The sequence below is a fragment of the Panthera pardus genome, unplaced genomic scaffold (genome assembly GCF_024362965.1).
Source record: "Panthera pardus isolate Hobbes unplaced genomic scaffold, ASM2436296v1 HiC_scaffold_12, whole genome shotgun sequence".
In the NCBI taxonomy this organism is placed as follows: domain Eukaryota; kingdom Metazoa; phylum Chordata; class Mammalia; order Carnivora; family Felidae; genus Panthera; species Panthera pardus.
In genome coordinates, this window is record NW_026526677.1 from 35,813,174 (window position 1) to 35,832,168 (window position 18,995).

At 37.8% G+C, this 18,995-nt stretch overlaps 1 protein-coding gene across 4 annotated transcripts in view; it reads right to left on the minus strand.

Annotated features, from left to right (window-relative positions):
• The window catches only part of LUZP2 (leucine zipper protein 2), a 492,023-nt gene extending 474,036 nt beyond the window's left edge, over window positions 1-17,987 (minus strand). For 3 of the 4 annotated variants that reach the window (XM_053899883.1, XM_019456556.2, XM_019456554.2), the window contains exon 1: window positions 17,877-17,987. In XM_053899883.1, the coding sequence (XP_053755858.1) occupies window positions 17,877-17,938 (62 nt within the window). In that variant the 5' untranslated portion in view covers window positions 17,939-17,987. The remainder of the gene's footprint in view (window positions 1-17,876) is intronic. The other variant, XM_019456558.2, reaches the window with a different exon arrangement.
• Window positions 17,988-18,995: the final 1,008 nt, after the last annotated feature.

An 18,995-nucleotide genomic window follows, 5' to 3' on the forward strand; every position in this document is an offset into this window, starting at 1 on the left:
TGGTCAGGTGAGCTCAAGATTATGATAAAGTTCTCAATTTTTATGAAATACTGATGCTGGATTGCGAATAAAAACATGTATTTTTTCCCCTATGTCTTGAGTACACTATTAAACAGTTCCATCTCTTTTGGTAAGTTACTTGATTTCTAGAAGCCTAAATTTATAGATTCAGAAAAAGAAAGGGCTGGGTAGAAAGACCCATGGAGGTCTGAAATGTTATGATTCTAAGAAGGTTCTTAAGGTTTGTACTACTGATATATGGCCACCTTTCCTGTTTGCTTTCTCAGCTTGTGACTACCACCACGTCCTTCAGTGAGCCTATGGAGATACCTAGATCCTTGGTCTCTGCCTTTATTTCCAGCACTGTCTTGGCTTCACTTCCCTCCCTACTCAGCCTAGTATCCAAGATCCATTATTTTAGTCACTGTGTTACCATAATCATGTCATCCCTATTCCAACCGGGCAAAATTGTACAGTGAAATTTCTTTAGCTTTTCTTCCTTAGGGAAGGATCTTTGCAAGGGTACAAATTTTAAAAAAATGGCAGTTCCTGGTAACATAAAATCGAAACATAATTCCCTAAAAAATAATTGCATCATTTACTTAAAAATTAAAAAATTACCTAGATCATATTATCTTTCCACCTGAGGGTGGAACACACATACAAAAAAGACACAGTTTAAGAATAAAACACTGAACCAAAACATCTACTTTTAATTATTTAGATAGAGCATTTAAGCACATATTTAAGTACTTGTGATATATAAACCACAGTATAAGGCCATAAAATACATGTGAACCTTGCCTTTAACTTGGTCACCTTCAGAAAACTGGTACTAAATGCAAGATGCAACCATTTGCTGATACTATTTTATTCTTGGTAAATATATAGGAGTCACACAAAATAATTAATTAAAAATACCCCTCTTTAAGCTGCAACTATGTCCTACTTTGGTCTCCACCTCTTAGTTTATACCCCACTGATAGAAGCTTTTATCTATAAACTAAAACAATGACTCTCATTCAGGAAATTTGCCATTTTTAAAGTAATTTCTAACGGGAGACATCTAACTTCTATTTCACTGTAATGAAAAGAGAAAACCTTTTGGGGGTAATGGGAAGCATTTACCTAGCAGAGAATTGGAAAAGCAGTTCAAAGGAAAGACAAAGCTAATGTGAATAGAGCTTCCATTATCCTTTTGTCACTTAGTACCAAAACCCTGATTTTTACCTGAACATACAGCCCAGGTAAAAAGACTGCAAGTCCCAGCTTCCCTTTTAGTTGAATACAGCTATTCTATTAAATTCTCTTGGATCATGATGGCAAGGGCTTCAGCAGAACAGAGAGCTGGAAAGAGACGGGGTCCCTACTGACAGGGCCAACTTGGCCATTAGGCACAGTGGACCCAGTGCTGAGGATCCACGACATTCTTAGGGACCCACAAACATTTTAAAATTTATTTTAAAGTAAAAGCCTAAAGCGGACAGCTACATGCAAAAGAATGAAACTGAACCACTTTCTTATATCATACATAAAAATAAACTGAAAATGGATTAAACACCTAAAAGTGAGACCTGTAACCATAAAAATCTTAGAAGGGAGAACAGGCAGTCATTTCTCTGACATTGACTGTAACAACATTTTTCTAGATAATGTCTCCTGAGGCAAGGGGAATAAAAGCAAAAATAAACTATTGGGATTACATCGCAATAAAATGATGCACAGAAAAAGAATCAATAAAACTAAAAGACAACCTATGTAATGGGAGAAGGTATTTGCAAAGGACATAGGTGATAAAGGGTTAGAATCCAAAATATATAAAAACCTTGTACAACTCAACACCAGGAAACCCCTAAAAACTATCATTAAAAATGAGAAGACATTGGGGCGCCTGGGTGGCTCAGTCAGATAAGCGACCGACTTCAGCTCAGGTCATGATCTCATGGTTTGTGAGTTCAAGCCCAACGTCGGGAACTGTGCTGACAGCTCAGAGCCTGGAGCCTGCTTCAGATTCTGTGTCTCCCTCTCTCTTCCTGCCCCTCCTCCACTCATGCTCTGTCCCTGTCTCAGAAATAAATAAACATTAAAAAAAAAATGAGAAGACATGAATACACATTGCTCCAAAGAAGACATACAGATGACCAACAGACACATGAAAAGATGCTCAATATCACTCATCATCAGGGAAATGCAACTCTAAACCACAATGAGATATCACCTCACACCTTCCAGAGTGGCTAAAATAAAAAACTCAAGAGACAACAAGTTTTGGAGAGAATATGGAGAAAAAGGAACTCTCTTGCACTGTTGGTGGGAATGCAAACTGGTGAAGCCACCATGGAAAACGGTAAGGAGGTTCCTCAAAAAGTTAAAAATAGACGTATCCTATGATCCAGTCATCACACTACTGGGTACTTACCAAAAGAATATAAAAACATAATTTGAAAGGATATATGTATCTCTGTGTTTTTAGCAGCATTACTTACAACAGCCAAATTATGGAAGAAGCCCAAGCATTCATCGACTGATGAACAGATAAAGAAGAAGTGGTAGACATATAAGGGATATTATTCAGCCATAAAAAAGAATGAAATCTTGCCATTTACAACAACATGGATTGAGCTAGAAAGTATAATTGTAAGCAAAATAAATCAGAGAAAGATAAATATATGATTTCACTCATATGTGGAATTTCAGAAACAAAACAAATGAGCAAAGGAAAAGAAAGAGAAACAAACCAAGAAACAGACTCTTAACTATAGAGAACAAACTGATGGTTACGGGAAAGGAGGTGGATGGGGAGATGGGTGAAATAGGTGATAGGAATTAAAGAATACACTTACTGTGATGAATAGCACACTATATATACTCCAGTATACTGGAGTTGAAATAAAAAAAACTATAAAAAAATTAAAAATGAACTTTTAGATTTAAGTATATTAATATACTCATTTTTATAACAGTTACAAAACATACATATATATACATATATATACACACACATAAATTACACACACACACACACACACACACACACAAACATCTATATATACACATTTATACTTGGGGGAAGGAGTTGATGAAGATAAAAGTACCTCAGACCCATGCAAGGGATAATACAACCTGCTTGCTGATGATGGAGAATCAACCACCCTCTAATTTCCTACCTGTATGCATATCTTATGTAAGAGAAATAAATGTATGTTTTGTATAAGGCATTGTAATTTGCAGTTTTCTGATACATACCAAGAAACTGAATCTTAGCTCATTAAAGTGGTAAGGTTTACAGGGATGTACTCACATTGATTTATGAAAGGCACAAAGATAATAAGACCAAAACCATGTATTAAAATATAATATATATATATATATATGTATATAGATATAGATATAGATATACACACATATATATATATCAAATACCACATATGTACCACCTTCTTTAATCCTACTAGGCTGGTCACTTTTGCTTCATCTTCCAAAAATGACAACTGGGAGTACTCTTAGCTACCAGACTCTGTCCTTTCCCTTCCTAGCCAACAGGCATGTTATAGACTGTATGCCTGGGTTCTCCCAAAATTCATATACTGAAACCCTAACCCTTACTGAGATGGAATCGGGAGAGGTAATTAATTTATAAGGGTGGAGCCCTCATGATGAGATTAGTGCCCTTATAAAAAGAAATGCCCACAAACCTATGGTCAACTAATCTTTGACAAAGCAGGAAAAGAACATCCAATGGAATAAAGACAGTCTCTTCAGCAAATGGTGTTGGGAAAACTAGACAGCGACATGCAGAATAATGAACCTGGACCACTTTCTTATACCATACATAAAAATAAACTCAAAATGGATGAAAGACCTAAACGTAGGATAGGAAGCCATCAAAATCCTAGAGGAGAGGGGCGCCTGGGTGGCTCAGTCGTTTGAGCATCCAACTTCAGCTCAGGTCATGATCTTACAGCTTGTGAGTTCGAGCCCTGTGTCAGGCTCTGTGCTGACAGCTCAGAGCCTGGAGCCTGCCTCAGATTCTGTGTCTCCCTCTCTGTCTCTGCTCCTCCCCTGCTTGTGCTTTGTCTCTCTCTCTCTCTCAAAATAAATAAACATTAAAAAAAAAAATCCTAGAGGAGAAAGCAGGCAAAAACCTCTTTGACCTCGGCCACGGCAACTTACTACTCAACACACCCCCGAAAGCAAGGGAAACAAAAGCAAAAATGAACTCTTGGGACCTCATCAAGATAAAAAGCTTCTGCATAGCGGAGAAACACAATCTGCAAAACTAAAATGCAACCGACGGAATGGGAGAAGATATTTGCAAATGACCTATCAGTTAAAGGGTTAGTATCCAAAATCTATGAAGAACTTATCAAACTCAGCACCAAATAAATAAATAAATAAATAAATAAATAAATAAATAAATAAAATAGTCCAGTGAAGAAATGGGCAAAAGACATGAATAGACACTTTTCCAAAGAAGACATTCAGATGGCTAACAGACACATGAAAAAATGCTCAACATCACTCATCATCAGGGAAATACAAATTAAAACCACAATGAGATACCACCTCACACCAGCTGGAATGGCTAAAATTAATAACTCAGGAAACAACAGATGTTGGTAAAGATGCAGAGAAAGAGGAACTCTGTTGCACTGTTGGTGGGAATGCAAACTGGTGCAGCCACTCTAGAAAACAGCATGGAGATGCCTCAAAAAGTTAAAAATAGAACTACCCTATGACTCAGCAATTGCACTACTAGGTATATATTCAAGGGATACAGGTATGCTGTTTCAAAGAGGCACATGCACCCCAATGTTTATAGCAGTGCTATCAACAATAGCTAAAGTATGGAAAGAGTCCAAATGTCCATCGATGGATGAATGGTTAAAGAAGATGTAGTATATGCCATTTGCAACAACATGGATGGAACTAGAGGGTATTTTGCAAAGCAAAGTCAGTCAGTCAGAGAAAGACAAATATCATATGACTTCACTCGTATGAGGAATTTAAGATATAAAACAGATGAACAGAAGGGAAGGGAAGCAAAAAGAATATAAAAACAGGGAGGGAGACAAAACGTAAGACTCTTAAATACAGAGAACTGAGGCTTGCTGTAGAGGTTGTGGGTGGGGGATGGGCTAAATGGGTAAAGGGCATTAAAGAAGACACTTGTTGGGATAAGCACTGGGTATCATACATAGCAGATGAATCACTGGAATCTACTCCTGAAAAACATTATTGTACTACATGCTAATTAACTTGGATGTAAATTAAAAATAAATAAATGAATAAATAATTTTAGAATAATAAATAAGAAGCACCACGTGTGTCCTCTTGCCGTGCTCTCCATCCCGTAGGGATACAACCCATGTGACCAGAAAGCAGGTTCTCACCAGATGCTGGCTCTGCTGCTGCAAAAGTAGTACCAAAGCCACAGGTCCGGGCCTCTTACTGTCACTAGTAATGGTCTCCTCATTTTCATAAAAAGGGGTTGTTACTAATCGCTACACAGGGTGATGTGAAAATGTATGAGCATGTATGAAAGTTAAAATTTAAATAGTATAAATGTGTCAGGTAGATCTTCTTCACAGGATGCCTACTCCCCTTCAAGTCGATCCTTGAGAATCCTTTTAATAGGGCACTTGAATAAAAGAGTATATAGGGGAAATGGGTACATTCTCCAATTTTCAGGTCTGTTCTCAAGGAGAAAAGTGTATATACAGGAATTACTACAATGATGAATGGAACTAAGCTAACAGCAGTGTGCTCCCAATTCCTATTTTTAAGAATATGTTTTCATAAAACTTTAAAATACCTATGTTTTATAATTAAAATTATATGTAATATGTACTATATTATAAAGCATGTTATACATATGCATATATACAGGTACATACATACCTAGACTTATATATACATACATGTATCTGTTAATGATTTTGATATGAAATCAAGTCATTTTTTCAGGTATCAATTTTGAGATGTGTCAGTCTATAAAGAGGTTGAATCTACAACAGAGATATGCTTGTGCTGTACTTTATACTTCACAGTGCCATCTTCTGACTACCCATGGAAGTGTAGTTCCAGTGAAACATCACACTTAAACTCGTAAGGAAAATCTGACTTATCCTCAGGTCAGCCTTCAAGACAGACAACGTTCAAATGATGATACTGTTTCTTTCTCACAGCTTTAAAACAAAAGGGGATACTATTTATGAGATGGGGATATTGTGAGGGTTTGCATACAAACAGGGCACTGAATCCTGTAGCTCAGGTATCCATGTGTATAACACAAGTCCCCTTTTTGCGTTAGGTTCTCAACAGCATTGTTTCTGAGATACTTCCCAAAGCCTGACACCACGAAATTTCAGGGTTAAAACTCTTTTTGTCTGAGAATCCAGACCTTAAAGCTTAAGCCTTTTAAATCACAGGTTCAAATTCCACTTCTACCTTTTAGTAACTTTAAAGGTATTAACTTCTCTAATCCTTAATGCTCTCATCTACCAAATGCCTTCATGAGGTATGGAAAAGCATTAAGTAAAGTTACCCTAGAGAACTGTGTAGCACAATTCTCACATGTAAGCAACCTTTAACCACTGTTATAAATGTTAAAAATAAAATTATGAGTCTGAGCAGTTGAGACAGCTACCTGGGATCACACAGGTGGAAGGTGCTGCAGTTAGGTCAGTCTGATTCCCACCAGCTCCACAGTGAAAATTCAAGTGCCATCTGGAGTCAGGCAATAGATCATTGTAGTTCAATGGTTTTGACTTTGGAAACAACATCCACAAGCAAAGGCAACATCACACAAATATTATTATTTTCTTTCACGATGAGAGCAAAATACACCATACATTATTTTAGTTAGAACTTTAGTTGTGAGCTTAGGGGATACCTCAGAGCACGCTACATTTTTCTTTCCTTTTCTCACTATATAAATCAGAAGCCACACATGAGAGGGATGCAAGCCGACACTGGCTCATTCCAGTGCTTTCCATCACACGCTAGGAGGCGCTGTAGCATAGTAATTAAGAGCATGGGCTCTAGTGCTATTTGTCCTTTTAATTCAGAATCCACTGATGGGCTTACAACCTTGGGCAGGTAACCTAACCCCTAGGTGCCTTAGTTTCCACATATATAAACTGAAGGCAACATCAGGAACCACCTCACAAATTTATTATGAGGCTTAACTTGGTTTAAGGTTTTCTGTGATTGTGAGCTATTACGTATTATACCATCTTTTGATTCCTTTGTTATTCCAGAACTGAAACTGTAGAGTGGAAAAGAACTGCCACAATACGGCTAGCATAGCTGTACATTCTGCTTAATCCAGAAATGTACATGTGTGTACATGTACATGTACATTTAATGTAGCATGTGTGTGTGGGGGGGGGGGGGTTCAAAACCTTTTTTGTCAGGCTGAATATTACTTCTACTTCATCTGAAAAACTCTAATTTCCTGCACCAAGTAAAAAACAGTAAGGATTTGCACAGCCTTATATGTAGGTCCTGGTTTTCAGTGCATCTTTGTCATAGAACTTGAAAAGATCAACACAGGACGACAGGAGATACAGTTAAAGCTTCATTCTTTTCAGAGTTTCTAAGATTTTACCTCACTCTCCAGGACATTCTAAATAGAGTGTATTCCTTGATAAATCCATGTAATACAGTTTTATATCATTTAGTCTGACTATTTTCTCAGCTCTTTTCAGCCCTTTGCATTTTTTTTTTAATGAGGCAGAGAATCATTTTCATGTAACTTGACTGATACCAAGATATTCACTTATTTATATACATGTAGGGCTGCCTGGGTGGCTTAGATGGTTAAGTGTCAGACTTCAGGTCAGGTCATGATCTCGCGGTTTGTGGCTTCGAGCTCCACATCGGGCTCTGTGCTAACAGCGCAGAGCCTGGAGCCTGCTTTGGATTCCGTGTCTCCCTCTCTCTCTGCCCCTCCCCCTGCTCACACTCTGTCTCTTTCTCTCAAAAATGAATAAACATAAAAAAGTTTAAATTTATATCCATGTAAAAATAGGAAGGTTTTTTGTGTTTCGTTTTTTGGTTTTTGGCAAAGTATCACCATATTTCCATCACCCTGATTTCAGCTGCAATGTGCACACGGTGTTACTGCTGAAGATGGCAAGGTGTTCGAGACTCTATAGTTCTCAAATAGTGGAGCAGCGCTTTCCAAGCTCTCATGTACATGGGAAGCATCTGAGGTCCAGGTTGAAACAAAAATTCCTTGGCCCCCTCCTCCTTTTCTTAGGGGATCTAATCTAGTATGTCTAGGCAGTGACCAGGAAGGTGCCTTTTTACAAGCATCCCAGGGTACTCTAATTTAGGTACACTAAGGGGTATACTTTGAGAAACACTGATCTGAAGACATGTTTTTATTATTATTTCAGAGACAGAGTACATGAACTCTGGGGAGTTAGAACTCCCCAGAACTTGGGGAGGGCTAGAGGGGGTAAGGGAGAGAGCAAGAGCAAGAGAGAATCTTCAGGAGGCTCCACATTCAGCACTGAACCCAAGAGTGGAGCTTGATGCCACCAACCTGGAATGATGACCCAAGCAGAAATCAAGAGTCAGATGTTCAACTGACTGAGCCACTAAGGTGCCTGAAGACATGTTTTCTACGTGGAAATAGGAATGTTAGCTGGCAAACTTCTGTGTTTATTATAAAGGCTTCAATTTGACTGGTCTTCAAACTAATGAATTTCTTGGGCTGATTTAAGAATTGATTTCTTATTATCAGATCATTTGTATCTTTTAATTTTTAATATATTCTAATTGAGGTATATCGGGTACATGACATACCAGTTTCAGGTGTAATTTTAAGAATATTTTTAACGTAGCCTGTCCTACTTCATGAAAACAGTTATTTGTCAAAATGGTTTAGTTTGGCATTATTATTTATATATCACATATTATTTTTCTTCATTGTGTATTTATACAGAAATTGAATTCTATGGCAGTGCTATAAGTTCATTCATAAAACAATTCTCAGAATGAAGGGGTTAGAATCTAACCACTTTCTAGCTGGGAGAATGTAAGTTAATCATTTAATGTGTCTAAAACTCAGCCTCCCTCTTGATAAAGGTATATAAGTAAAATCAGTTGCAAGGAAGGGTTAAGTAACAAAGTAAGCACCTAGAACACTGCCAGGGAATTAATTAGTTATTGGCTGAAACTGTCACTTACATGTTGTATAAAATTACCAATTGAAATAAAGACACATACTACTACAAAAAGGATTTGATGCTTTTCAATATTTTTCTAAATTGTAGTGTCAGAAAAAGTGTGCCCCCATTTTCATATGAACTTATTTGTAGAATGAGCTCACATTTCACTTTGTGGCATCTGAAGGGAAAAGCTACATGCTCTCAACAATATAAAGCTTCCTCAACTATATTTGCTTCTTGCCAACACATCACTTCAATTTCTCATGCATTGTCTTGTTTCTTTTACAATTTAGAATCTTTTTTTTTTTTTGCCCCCTTCCCTGCCCAATGCTAATGGCTTAGTTTACTGCAAAGACAACCAATGAATGACTGTAAGCATTAGAGAAGAGCATTTAAAAAACAGTAACAAACAAACAAAAACAATGAAAACAGGAAGGCTTACATGATAGAGGACATTCTTGTTCACTCCTACCATCTTTGTCCATGCATACCACATTCAGAGTCTTAGTATGCTAAGTTTCTTGTTTCCCTTTTCCATTCCAGCCCCTTCACCATTCCGCAGAGGTCAGGAGCAACCTTACCCCATGTGAGAACACTGAATTATTAGAATCCAGAGCCCTCAATTTGTCAGAAAGGCTTGTTGCTGTTATGTTGTCCTAGTTTAAGATAGATCTCTTTGGTTCCATCATCCTCAGGTAAACTTGAAACGTGAACTTCCTTTTAAGGCATTAATATATTATGGTAATATAATTTAATAACTGTATTTAATGTTTAACTATTAGCAACATAATTTGGAGCTTTCAGACTCCAAATAGAAGCTAGGACAGGTCATACTGGTTTTCCTAATTTTTTTCTTGAGGATGTTACAGGTGTTTAAATCAGTGTTGCTAACGGAGATTGGTTATAGGACAATCCAGAATTGGCTTTTACTTTGGCCTCAAATCATCCTCATGAACTCCTAAGGAAAATAAAGTTTCCATTCAGTTTTATCATCTGTGATAAGGGAAGATGGGGTTGAACTCTAAAATCTCTTCACCAATACCTTTGTCTTGCACACACCAGCATCAGGTGTGTATTTATTAGGGACCGCTCTTTATGAAATGAAAGTACACTCTGGTAGGGTAAAATTGCTGTAATCCCCTTCAGTCAGATAAGACTGAAAATATATTGAATTTCTCTGTTCCAGACACTATTCTTTATACACATTATCTTATTAAATACTCTTAAATCAGAGGAGCATTATTATCACCTTTTTTACTGATAGGAAAATGTGGCTAAGAGTTGTTAATTGACATTAAGTCAAGTAGCTAGTGGGGCTATTCCAAAGTCTGTTTGAGTTCACATTCTTTGCATTTAACCCATATGACAGGGCAAATACTTCTTGTAAACCTTGCTCACTAAGTGCTTCTGCTCAGAGTACTTTGAATATTAGTTAGAAGGACAGGAAATTAGAAACCCTAATAATCCTCTGGAGAATAGGCTGGAGGAAGTCACATCTTCTATAAGGATAGGAGATGAAGGCTGGTCCAGAATCTGCAATAGCTCCTAGCAATACCTTAGCTCAGATGCAAGGACAATTTTGGAGGGCAGCAAGTCATTGCATGTTCTTGTTCCATTTTTCCCCCAAGGATTAATCACTGGGCTCAATTCCTCCCTGCCTACCCCCAGCAAAATCTTAGGAAATAAATGTTTTTCATGTTTTGGCTATACAAATCAATTCATTTAAGGAATTTATTTTGAATTTTGATAAAATAATTAAATGTCGGTTGCTTAAGGTGTCCAATATAAAATCAACACGCTAAATTGTACTCTCTATCGATACTAATAGCTAACATGTCTTAGGATCTCTTAAAGACTATGGAACACAGCTATACAGCTATATGCACTGAAATAGCACTTACGTACATTTTCTTTAATCCTAAATGCCCTAAATGACAGACAGTATTATTCTCCATTTTATAGATGAGAAATTAAAGTCTGAATGGTTAAGAAACCTATCCAAAGACAAATATGTATGTCTGACCCTAAAAATGCTATATAAGTTGCTCACGGGCTATGATGAAAATGTAGAGACAGGTAACACCAGATGGAGTGTTAAAGCTCACCATAAATTTCCATGCGAACATATCTGGGAACTATTCATTGTAGGATAGTTGAGTATGTTTCCCATTGAACAATACCACAGAGTTACAGCATAGGTTTGATAGGTAAGGAATATAAAAGCAAATGCCTAGCTAGGAACTATGTTTATTGGAACTAGATTCAATGAAAAGATCCCAAAGACATCAACAATATCACCTTCACAATAGAACGGAAAAATCAACAGGAACTATTAGAGGTGTATTGCTTGAGAAGTAAACTGTGTACCAAGGTGAGAACTCATTAATGACTACTCTGGGTTTTGAAAATGACCTGGATCTCTTTTTAAGCCATCTCACTCTTCAAAAAACAATATAGTCAAGCAAACAACTCTCCATTGCTGTAATTTTCTTTGACTAAAGCCTGTTGTTCTACCATGAGTATATGTGCTCAGAGAATTTGTTTTAGAGTAACTTCACAGTAACTACAATAGTTCTAGATAATATTGTAGGGACCAACTGTACAAATATAGCTTGATTACTGGGTATTGGGGTCAATGTTACATCCTTGTTCTGGTTTCCTTCTGCAGCCTTAGAGGAGTCTGTCAATTTGGACCTCAGTTTTGTCATCTCTAAAGTGAAGGGCTTTAGAATAGAACACAACCTTATATTCACAGTATGTTTCCCAATAACAAACTCTTTAAAGTACACTCAAAGAGATTAAAACACTCGAAAGCAACACCAAACAAGTCAGACATAATTGCAATGCAATCACTACCTATGGTATAATGACGCCTCCCAGTGTTTATGAAAGCATTCTCAGAGCACACTGTTTACTTGGTTGACCTTCAGATTGCATCTGAATGTGATAGTTAAGATTTTTTGCTTCCTATAATTATGAAGCAAAGTTCGTAGACATCCCAGTAAACGTGTGTCCTTTCTTTGATGCAGATTTAACAATAATCTATGCCTTGTTATCTTCCACAGCAGCAAATCATACCCTTTTCCAGGATTCACTAGATTAATAGACATCACACATTCACAAACACACAATAATCTATGGCAAAAAAAATTTTTTTTCATTTAGCGGTCAGAATTTCTTGGCAAAACTATGAAAACTTTATGATGAAATATGTGCAAACTAGTTGAAACTAGATGGTCTCTAAAGTCATTTTCAAAAAGCTTAGGGAATAACTCATGTGATGACTCTTAAGACATAGTTGTGTTTCTTCTGTATCACTGGTTTTCAAATTGTTCTCAGTAGAAAAAAATCTGTTATATATTTAGAAAAATTAAGAGAAGAAACTGTATTTCATAGATTGTCAACAGATTATGAAATCAATTGAAAAGTAGAAAATAAAGTTGTTTAACCTTTTACATCAATCCTTCTTATGTAGTTTCAAAGCATCTTTTTATTGATGCTCATGGCTTTGATTTGATATGATGGATGTGCTATATATACAACTAAATTTTAAACAGATATACAAGTAGCTAAATATGTACTTTTGTGCTAAAACATATTCTATACGATAAATTATAAACTACAGTTTTTCACGGTGTTTGCCAAAGTGCGCTGCACCATCCAGGCACTTTGCCACCAAAACACTTTTGAAAGAAGCAGCCTAGTAACGAGGTAATCCTCATTACTTCTGCTACTGCTTCTCTCTTCTTTGCCAATATTTTCCTACTTTTAAATGAGGACTGTGACTCTTGTTCATATTCTGTCATTCAATTAACTTGTATCCAAGTTTTCATTTATTTTGATATGTCCTGATCAATCATAGATACGAAAAGTTTTTAAAAATAATTAAAACATAGTATTACCTACACAGCCTAGTCCCTGTTGATCACTTACTCTGTTCTAAGAAATATTGGCCAATTCTTCTAAATAAACTCATTCAGTCCTTACTGCTCAGGTAGTTTCTATAAGTAGTCCTATTTTCTACATGAGATAACTAGATAGAGAGGTAAGAAATTTACCTAACATCACACAGTTAGCAAGTGCTGCAGGATACTCAAGTTTTAAAATTAAAATATATTACTTCCCTCACTGTCTTCAAAGTGGAAGTTACTTCTGATACTCCTCCACTATCATTATTCATTCTCTTCTCTATTTGTATCTAGAACTTCAAAATGCTTGTTGTTATTTATCCAATTTGGTCTTACCCGTAACAATTTCTGTGCATGACTGGGTTAGGAGGACACACATCTGGAACTAAATATCTTATTGTCCTGATGCCATATGCAATGACTGGCACACTGCAGACACACTTTTAATGTGTGATAATGAAAACATCAAAGACATCTGAAGGTTATGAAGTTCAAATGGACTTGTTTGCTTTTCCAGAGAAGAAAACTCAGTATTAAATATGTTTAATGAGGTTAAATGATTTAGCCCTATTCATTAAAGGGATTTCCTGTAGAAGTCAGTCAAAACAGGCTCGTGAGCACCCATACCACACACTTCAGAAAACACAGTATTGTTAGAACCACATACCCCTCAGTGGTTTCAATGATTTTTGCCTCCTGGTAGGTAGGTCATATTCCTCCTTTTGAATCACATGGAGTTTGGTCTGGGACAATTGTGGTCATATCATAAATGTTGGAGGGGTCACTTATTAGCCATGAGGGAAATAAATTTAATCCATAAAGAAATCCCCTAATGAGTAATTTTAAAAATTGCTATTGGAAACAGGCAACTAGGGTCCAGAATTAAAATTTGAAAAGTCAGAAACATTTGTTTGTTAATACTTTCTTAGCCTAGAAAAGACCTGTCTCCAATTCGATTACACAGAAGTGTGTAATTCTTATCAGAAAGGAATGTACATAGGGTCATATAAAGGTATGTGTGGCAAGACTCACTCTGTGTAGGCCTTGGGAGAATAAACCCACATTATCTCACATCAACTTGGGGGAGGTTCAAGGAAGACTGCAAAAATTTATTTGCTTAAGTTGTTTGTTTGTTTTTTTTTTAAGCTGCTTATTGTATTTTAATTGTGATTCTAGTCTTTGTCCTATACATCAACTTGATTCTGAGGTTAGATTTAGGTACAGAGCAAATAAGAGCCTGGAGCATCTTCAATATACAGTATCATCTAAAAATAGATTCCAGAGTAAACATGTGGTGTGACTGCTGATCAGAGGGCCCAGGAGAGACCTCTAAGGTGACTCCTATTGTGAGGACTATAAGCGACCATCTGCTTAAAGTTCTTGCTTGATGGAAAACCACCAGAAGTCAGTAGACCTTCACTTCTCCCCTGCCATGTTTCTCTCCCCATTAAGTCATTTAAAACTCAATAAACCAAAGGCATCAAGAGTAGAATCACAGCATAAAGGAACAGAGGTTCAGCAGACTAAAGCACAAGCCTTCCCCAGCACTCCATGGGTCCCTTTTCACCAAGAACTTCTAAAGATTTTTTTCACCCTACTCTTCAATACCTATACTACCTCTTTCTGAAGTGAATTGCTGGATGCCTTGGAATAGCAATTTAATACTTCTACAGAATGAAGCTATTTAAAAAGTACAGTCATTCTACTCTAAAGCTATTAAACCAATATATGTTTGCTTTCTTTGACCACATTTATTTGTGCACAGGTTAAATGGGTTTCTGCATTAGCTTCATTATTCATAACATTAACTTGCTGTTTTGAATTTACATGAACTTTATAAACAGGAGAGACAATGTACAGAAAATTAAATGGCTCTTTTTAACTCTATGGGGCTTACCAGTGAAACAGGACAATTCTTGGTTGTTGTTCATGGCGAACATTTAACTTTTCTTCAGGACGGATAAAGTAACTCACTTTACTTGAGGGGCATCAGTGTTGTTCACTATGGTGAAAATTATGGCATTTTGAGGCTTTAGCATCTAAAGTTGTTATAAAGATGTAAAGATGAAGAGCAAACAAAAACAGCTATCCAAAAATTCCTATTTAAAAGGTGAAATCGTTTTAGGGTTTTCATCCTTGTGGAGAGAAACTATTATATAATAATGATCTTTCTCTACTTGCAGCATGTGTTTTGCTGAACACATCCCTTTACTATAAAACAACTGAACTTTAGCCTCTTGGAAATATAATAGGATGGTATTAAAGAGCTTTGCCCAGAGAAAGAGATGTTGAAACAAATACATGGGTTTGTTTCTTTTGCATGAAGAGCCACAGATCCACATTCGTCACACTTTGAAAAGATTTGACAATAAAAGTGATAACATCCAAAGGCTATATAAGAATATCTAGCAACTGCCATCCTGTGCTAATGCTTTCAACATAACCTAAGCATGTGAAAAGCCACTTGCTTCACATACAAGACCACTGACTAAGAAACTAACAAGTCTTTGGCTAGAAAGCCCACTGCCCCAGGTGCTCACGGCTGACCTACAATTTTTCTCAGCAGGACAATAAACTCACCTCCACTAATGCAACTGTTCTTACAAACCTATTTAGTTTACGTTCTAACCTGCACGTTAACCATTGCCTACAAGAACCCTTAAATATTACAAAGAGAATGGCCTTCTGATAGAAACCACTAAAACATAATCTCTTCTTGCAAAATGACATATTGATAGTACCATAGTCACTGTCAAATCTGCTGTCACAAAGTAATCTGAATATCCAATAAAATAAATTTCTACACAACAATCACAACAAGACACGCCACTGGTTATAAAAAGTTTCACTTTTTTTTAAGCCCAGCTTGCTCTTTCTGTTGAGTTTGCAGGAAGGAAAATTTAAAGACCTGACATAGGTTTTACATAAAAAACACTGCAGAAGTTTCATATCTAAAGTAAACTAGGAATGACTAATTTTAATTTCTGTTGTAATAAATGTTGATTATTTTAAAATTTTATTCTAATAAAAATTAACCATTCCATCAAAAGAAAGATAATGGCTCTTTGTATTATGTAACCAACACTAAAACTTCAGAAGCTAGAGACTATACAGCTTCCTGACTCACTTAAATTATGGCATCCTTAAAAAGCAAATGTACTTTTGGAACACTAGGGGTTTTCAATGTCTTTAAAAATCATTGTGGGCAGGGTTTCTATTGTTTAAATATTTATTATTTTATGCATATGATGACAGGCATCTAGTTGAGTGTCCAACTTTGAGAATTTCCCTTTTCTAGAAATTACAATTATTAAACTACAACACAAGAGTTCAGTGTAAGTGGCAAGATGCTTAAAAAAAAAATAACTGATGTAAAATTTGCACTGAGTCATTTAAAGCTAACCACAAATATTAAAATGGGTTCTGTAATTGGAGCAAGTTACTGTAATTCTGGGAAGCAAAGTGATTTTAAAACCATCTGCATTTTGTGTACTGAAGTGACAAACAACCTTTAGAGAAAAGAAAAAAATATATATATATATATATACACACACCTCACATTCTATTTTATTGTGGGAAAGTCACCTGGCTTTGTCTGCAAGGAAAGACTAAGTTCATCAGTGATTAAGGCTAAATCAAACAGTCTTCATTCTAAAAGGAAAGTCTGGTTACAAGAACCTGAAAGAGGATGTGAAAATTAGAAATGGAATCCAGAATTTTACTGCCTCATTTTTATAGATAATGAGGTTTTTTTCATTCTTAATTTCAGAATTTGATATTACCCTGTTTCCCTTCTTCATTTTCCATCAGATGAACAATCAGATAATGTTTCCATTCACATAGATTTGAAACGAAGCTCTTGCTGTGAGGGTTATTTTATTTTCTAGTAGCCAAGGGAAAGAGGTTGCTGCCAATATGATGTTAAGAGCATACAGAATAAAGGCTCAGTCCCGGGCAATGAAACAGACCACCTTTGTGCTTCTCTTGAGGAAGAAGAATGCAAGCCCATCACCAACTTTGGGACTTGATCAACAGTGGGGAGTCACAAAACTCTTTTCAACCATTGCATTTTAAACCTCCACTAAAAATAGCTTCTCTGTGCTGGGGCTTAAAGTCCCATCAGTGGCCAGTGATGAAGTACAGTACTTAATTGTTTCTGACTAGGGTCTCTGCATCAGCACACTGAGAGTGCCTTCTAACTTTTAATCGCCTTGTGTGTTCGCTAATTAGACCTGTTCACAGGACAGCCACATGAAAATGCCTACCACTAAGCTTCCTCAAGACCTTAAAACAGGCCATTTCATGAGTCCAGGAACTTTTGTACAAGGTTTACTATCTTCCAGGATTATTCTCCTACCTTAAAATCAGACACACTTGAAGGAGGTAAGTACACTCTGTGGCTATTAAGTCAGCTCTAATATAAATACACTGCCTGGTGACAATTTCCTCCTTGTCTCTCCATTTCCTTAATTTTGGTATTACTGCCTGTTATCTGTTTGCTCCTACTAGGGCTGGAGGGAAACATATTTTCTTTGAAAGGGAAAGCTCTTGGTTCCCTTGCCGGTAAGAACACAGACTTTCTCTAAGGACTAGGATAACTAGAAAAGGGCTCTATTCTCCCGGAAGGATCTGAGAGCCCGAACCACAGAGATATCCTTTAACTTAGGCGGGAGGTGCAAAGAGCTGAAGTGCCTGTCCTTGGCCCTGACAGGTGACCTGCGGTAGGACCAACTTACCCCTACCCACAGCGCCCGTTGGCTCAGGTCACTCACGCTCCTGGACTCACCTGGTGCTGAGGACCAGCGCTGGCAGGAGAGGCAGCAAGTAGTGCGCTGGGCTGAATTTCATGCTGTCGCCTGCCGGGGTCCTCCTTCCCTCGCTGCCTTTGCTCTCCCTCCTCCTCCGGGTCCTGTCGCTCCTCGGTGCCCGGCTCTGTCCCCGGCAGCGCTGAGCCCTCTCCAGCAGCGGATGGAAGGAAACGGACAAACGGACGGACGCCTCGTGAAGGCAGGCACTGAGAGAGTGGGGAGTATCTTCGGCAGTGATGTCACCAGCGAGGCGAGCCCTGCCCGGGATTGTTCGGCACGCGGCTGCTCCCGAGCCTGGAGGGCGCGTTGTCACTCGCGCTGGAGGCGGCGCGGGGAGAGGGAGGGGTTCCCAGCGACGGCCCGGCGCTCGGGTCTACGGGCTGCGCTCCCCGCTCCCCGGACTGCACACCCTCCTGGGGTTGACCATTTATTCCCCTTCCCCTGAGGACGGGGAAAGGGAGGGAGGGGAAGGGCGGAGCAGGAGTGGGGGGCAAGGAGAGAAATCTAACCTTCCAGTAATTGAACCTGAGTACTCGGCAGGATGTGAGACAGAATTCACTGGGAAAGACCATCACGCTCAGACTCGCAAGCAGGTGTCCCTCACCTGATTACACAGTGTTTGGAAAAACGTCGCTCTGAAGAGTGTTTAAAATATTCTAATTAGAATTGCATAATGATTAGCCTGATGCAGACTGAAGAGAAGCAGAAGTGAGCAGTGTCCAGAAACGCACCCTGAGCCCATAATGCCACTGCCAGCTTCTTTGGCCGCAAACATGGATATAAATATAAAGAGGTTTCGGGACAGTTAGGACGTCTGCTGCTTGTGGTTTTGAAGATTTCTGACCTTCCTCCAATTTCAAGCTGTCCCCTTGTACCAGCAGCTGACAGTGGGGTTGGAGTTGGTGGCCCAAATTCACTCACCTGAAGGGGTCCTTTCCTTCAGGTGAGGACACATAACTAATATTCATCAAAATGCTAACAGTAATTAACTCAAAGTGGCGGTATCAGAAGACAGAAGACTCTGTCATTTTTTTAATATATTTTTCATATTTTCTATAATAAACATCTGATATTAAGCTTTATTTTGGAAAATGAGA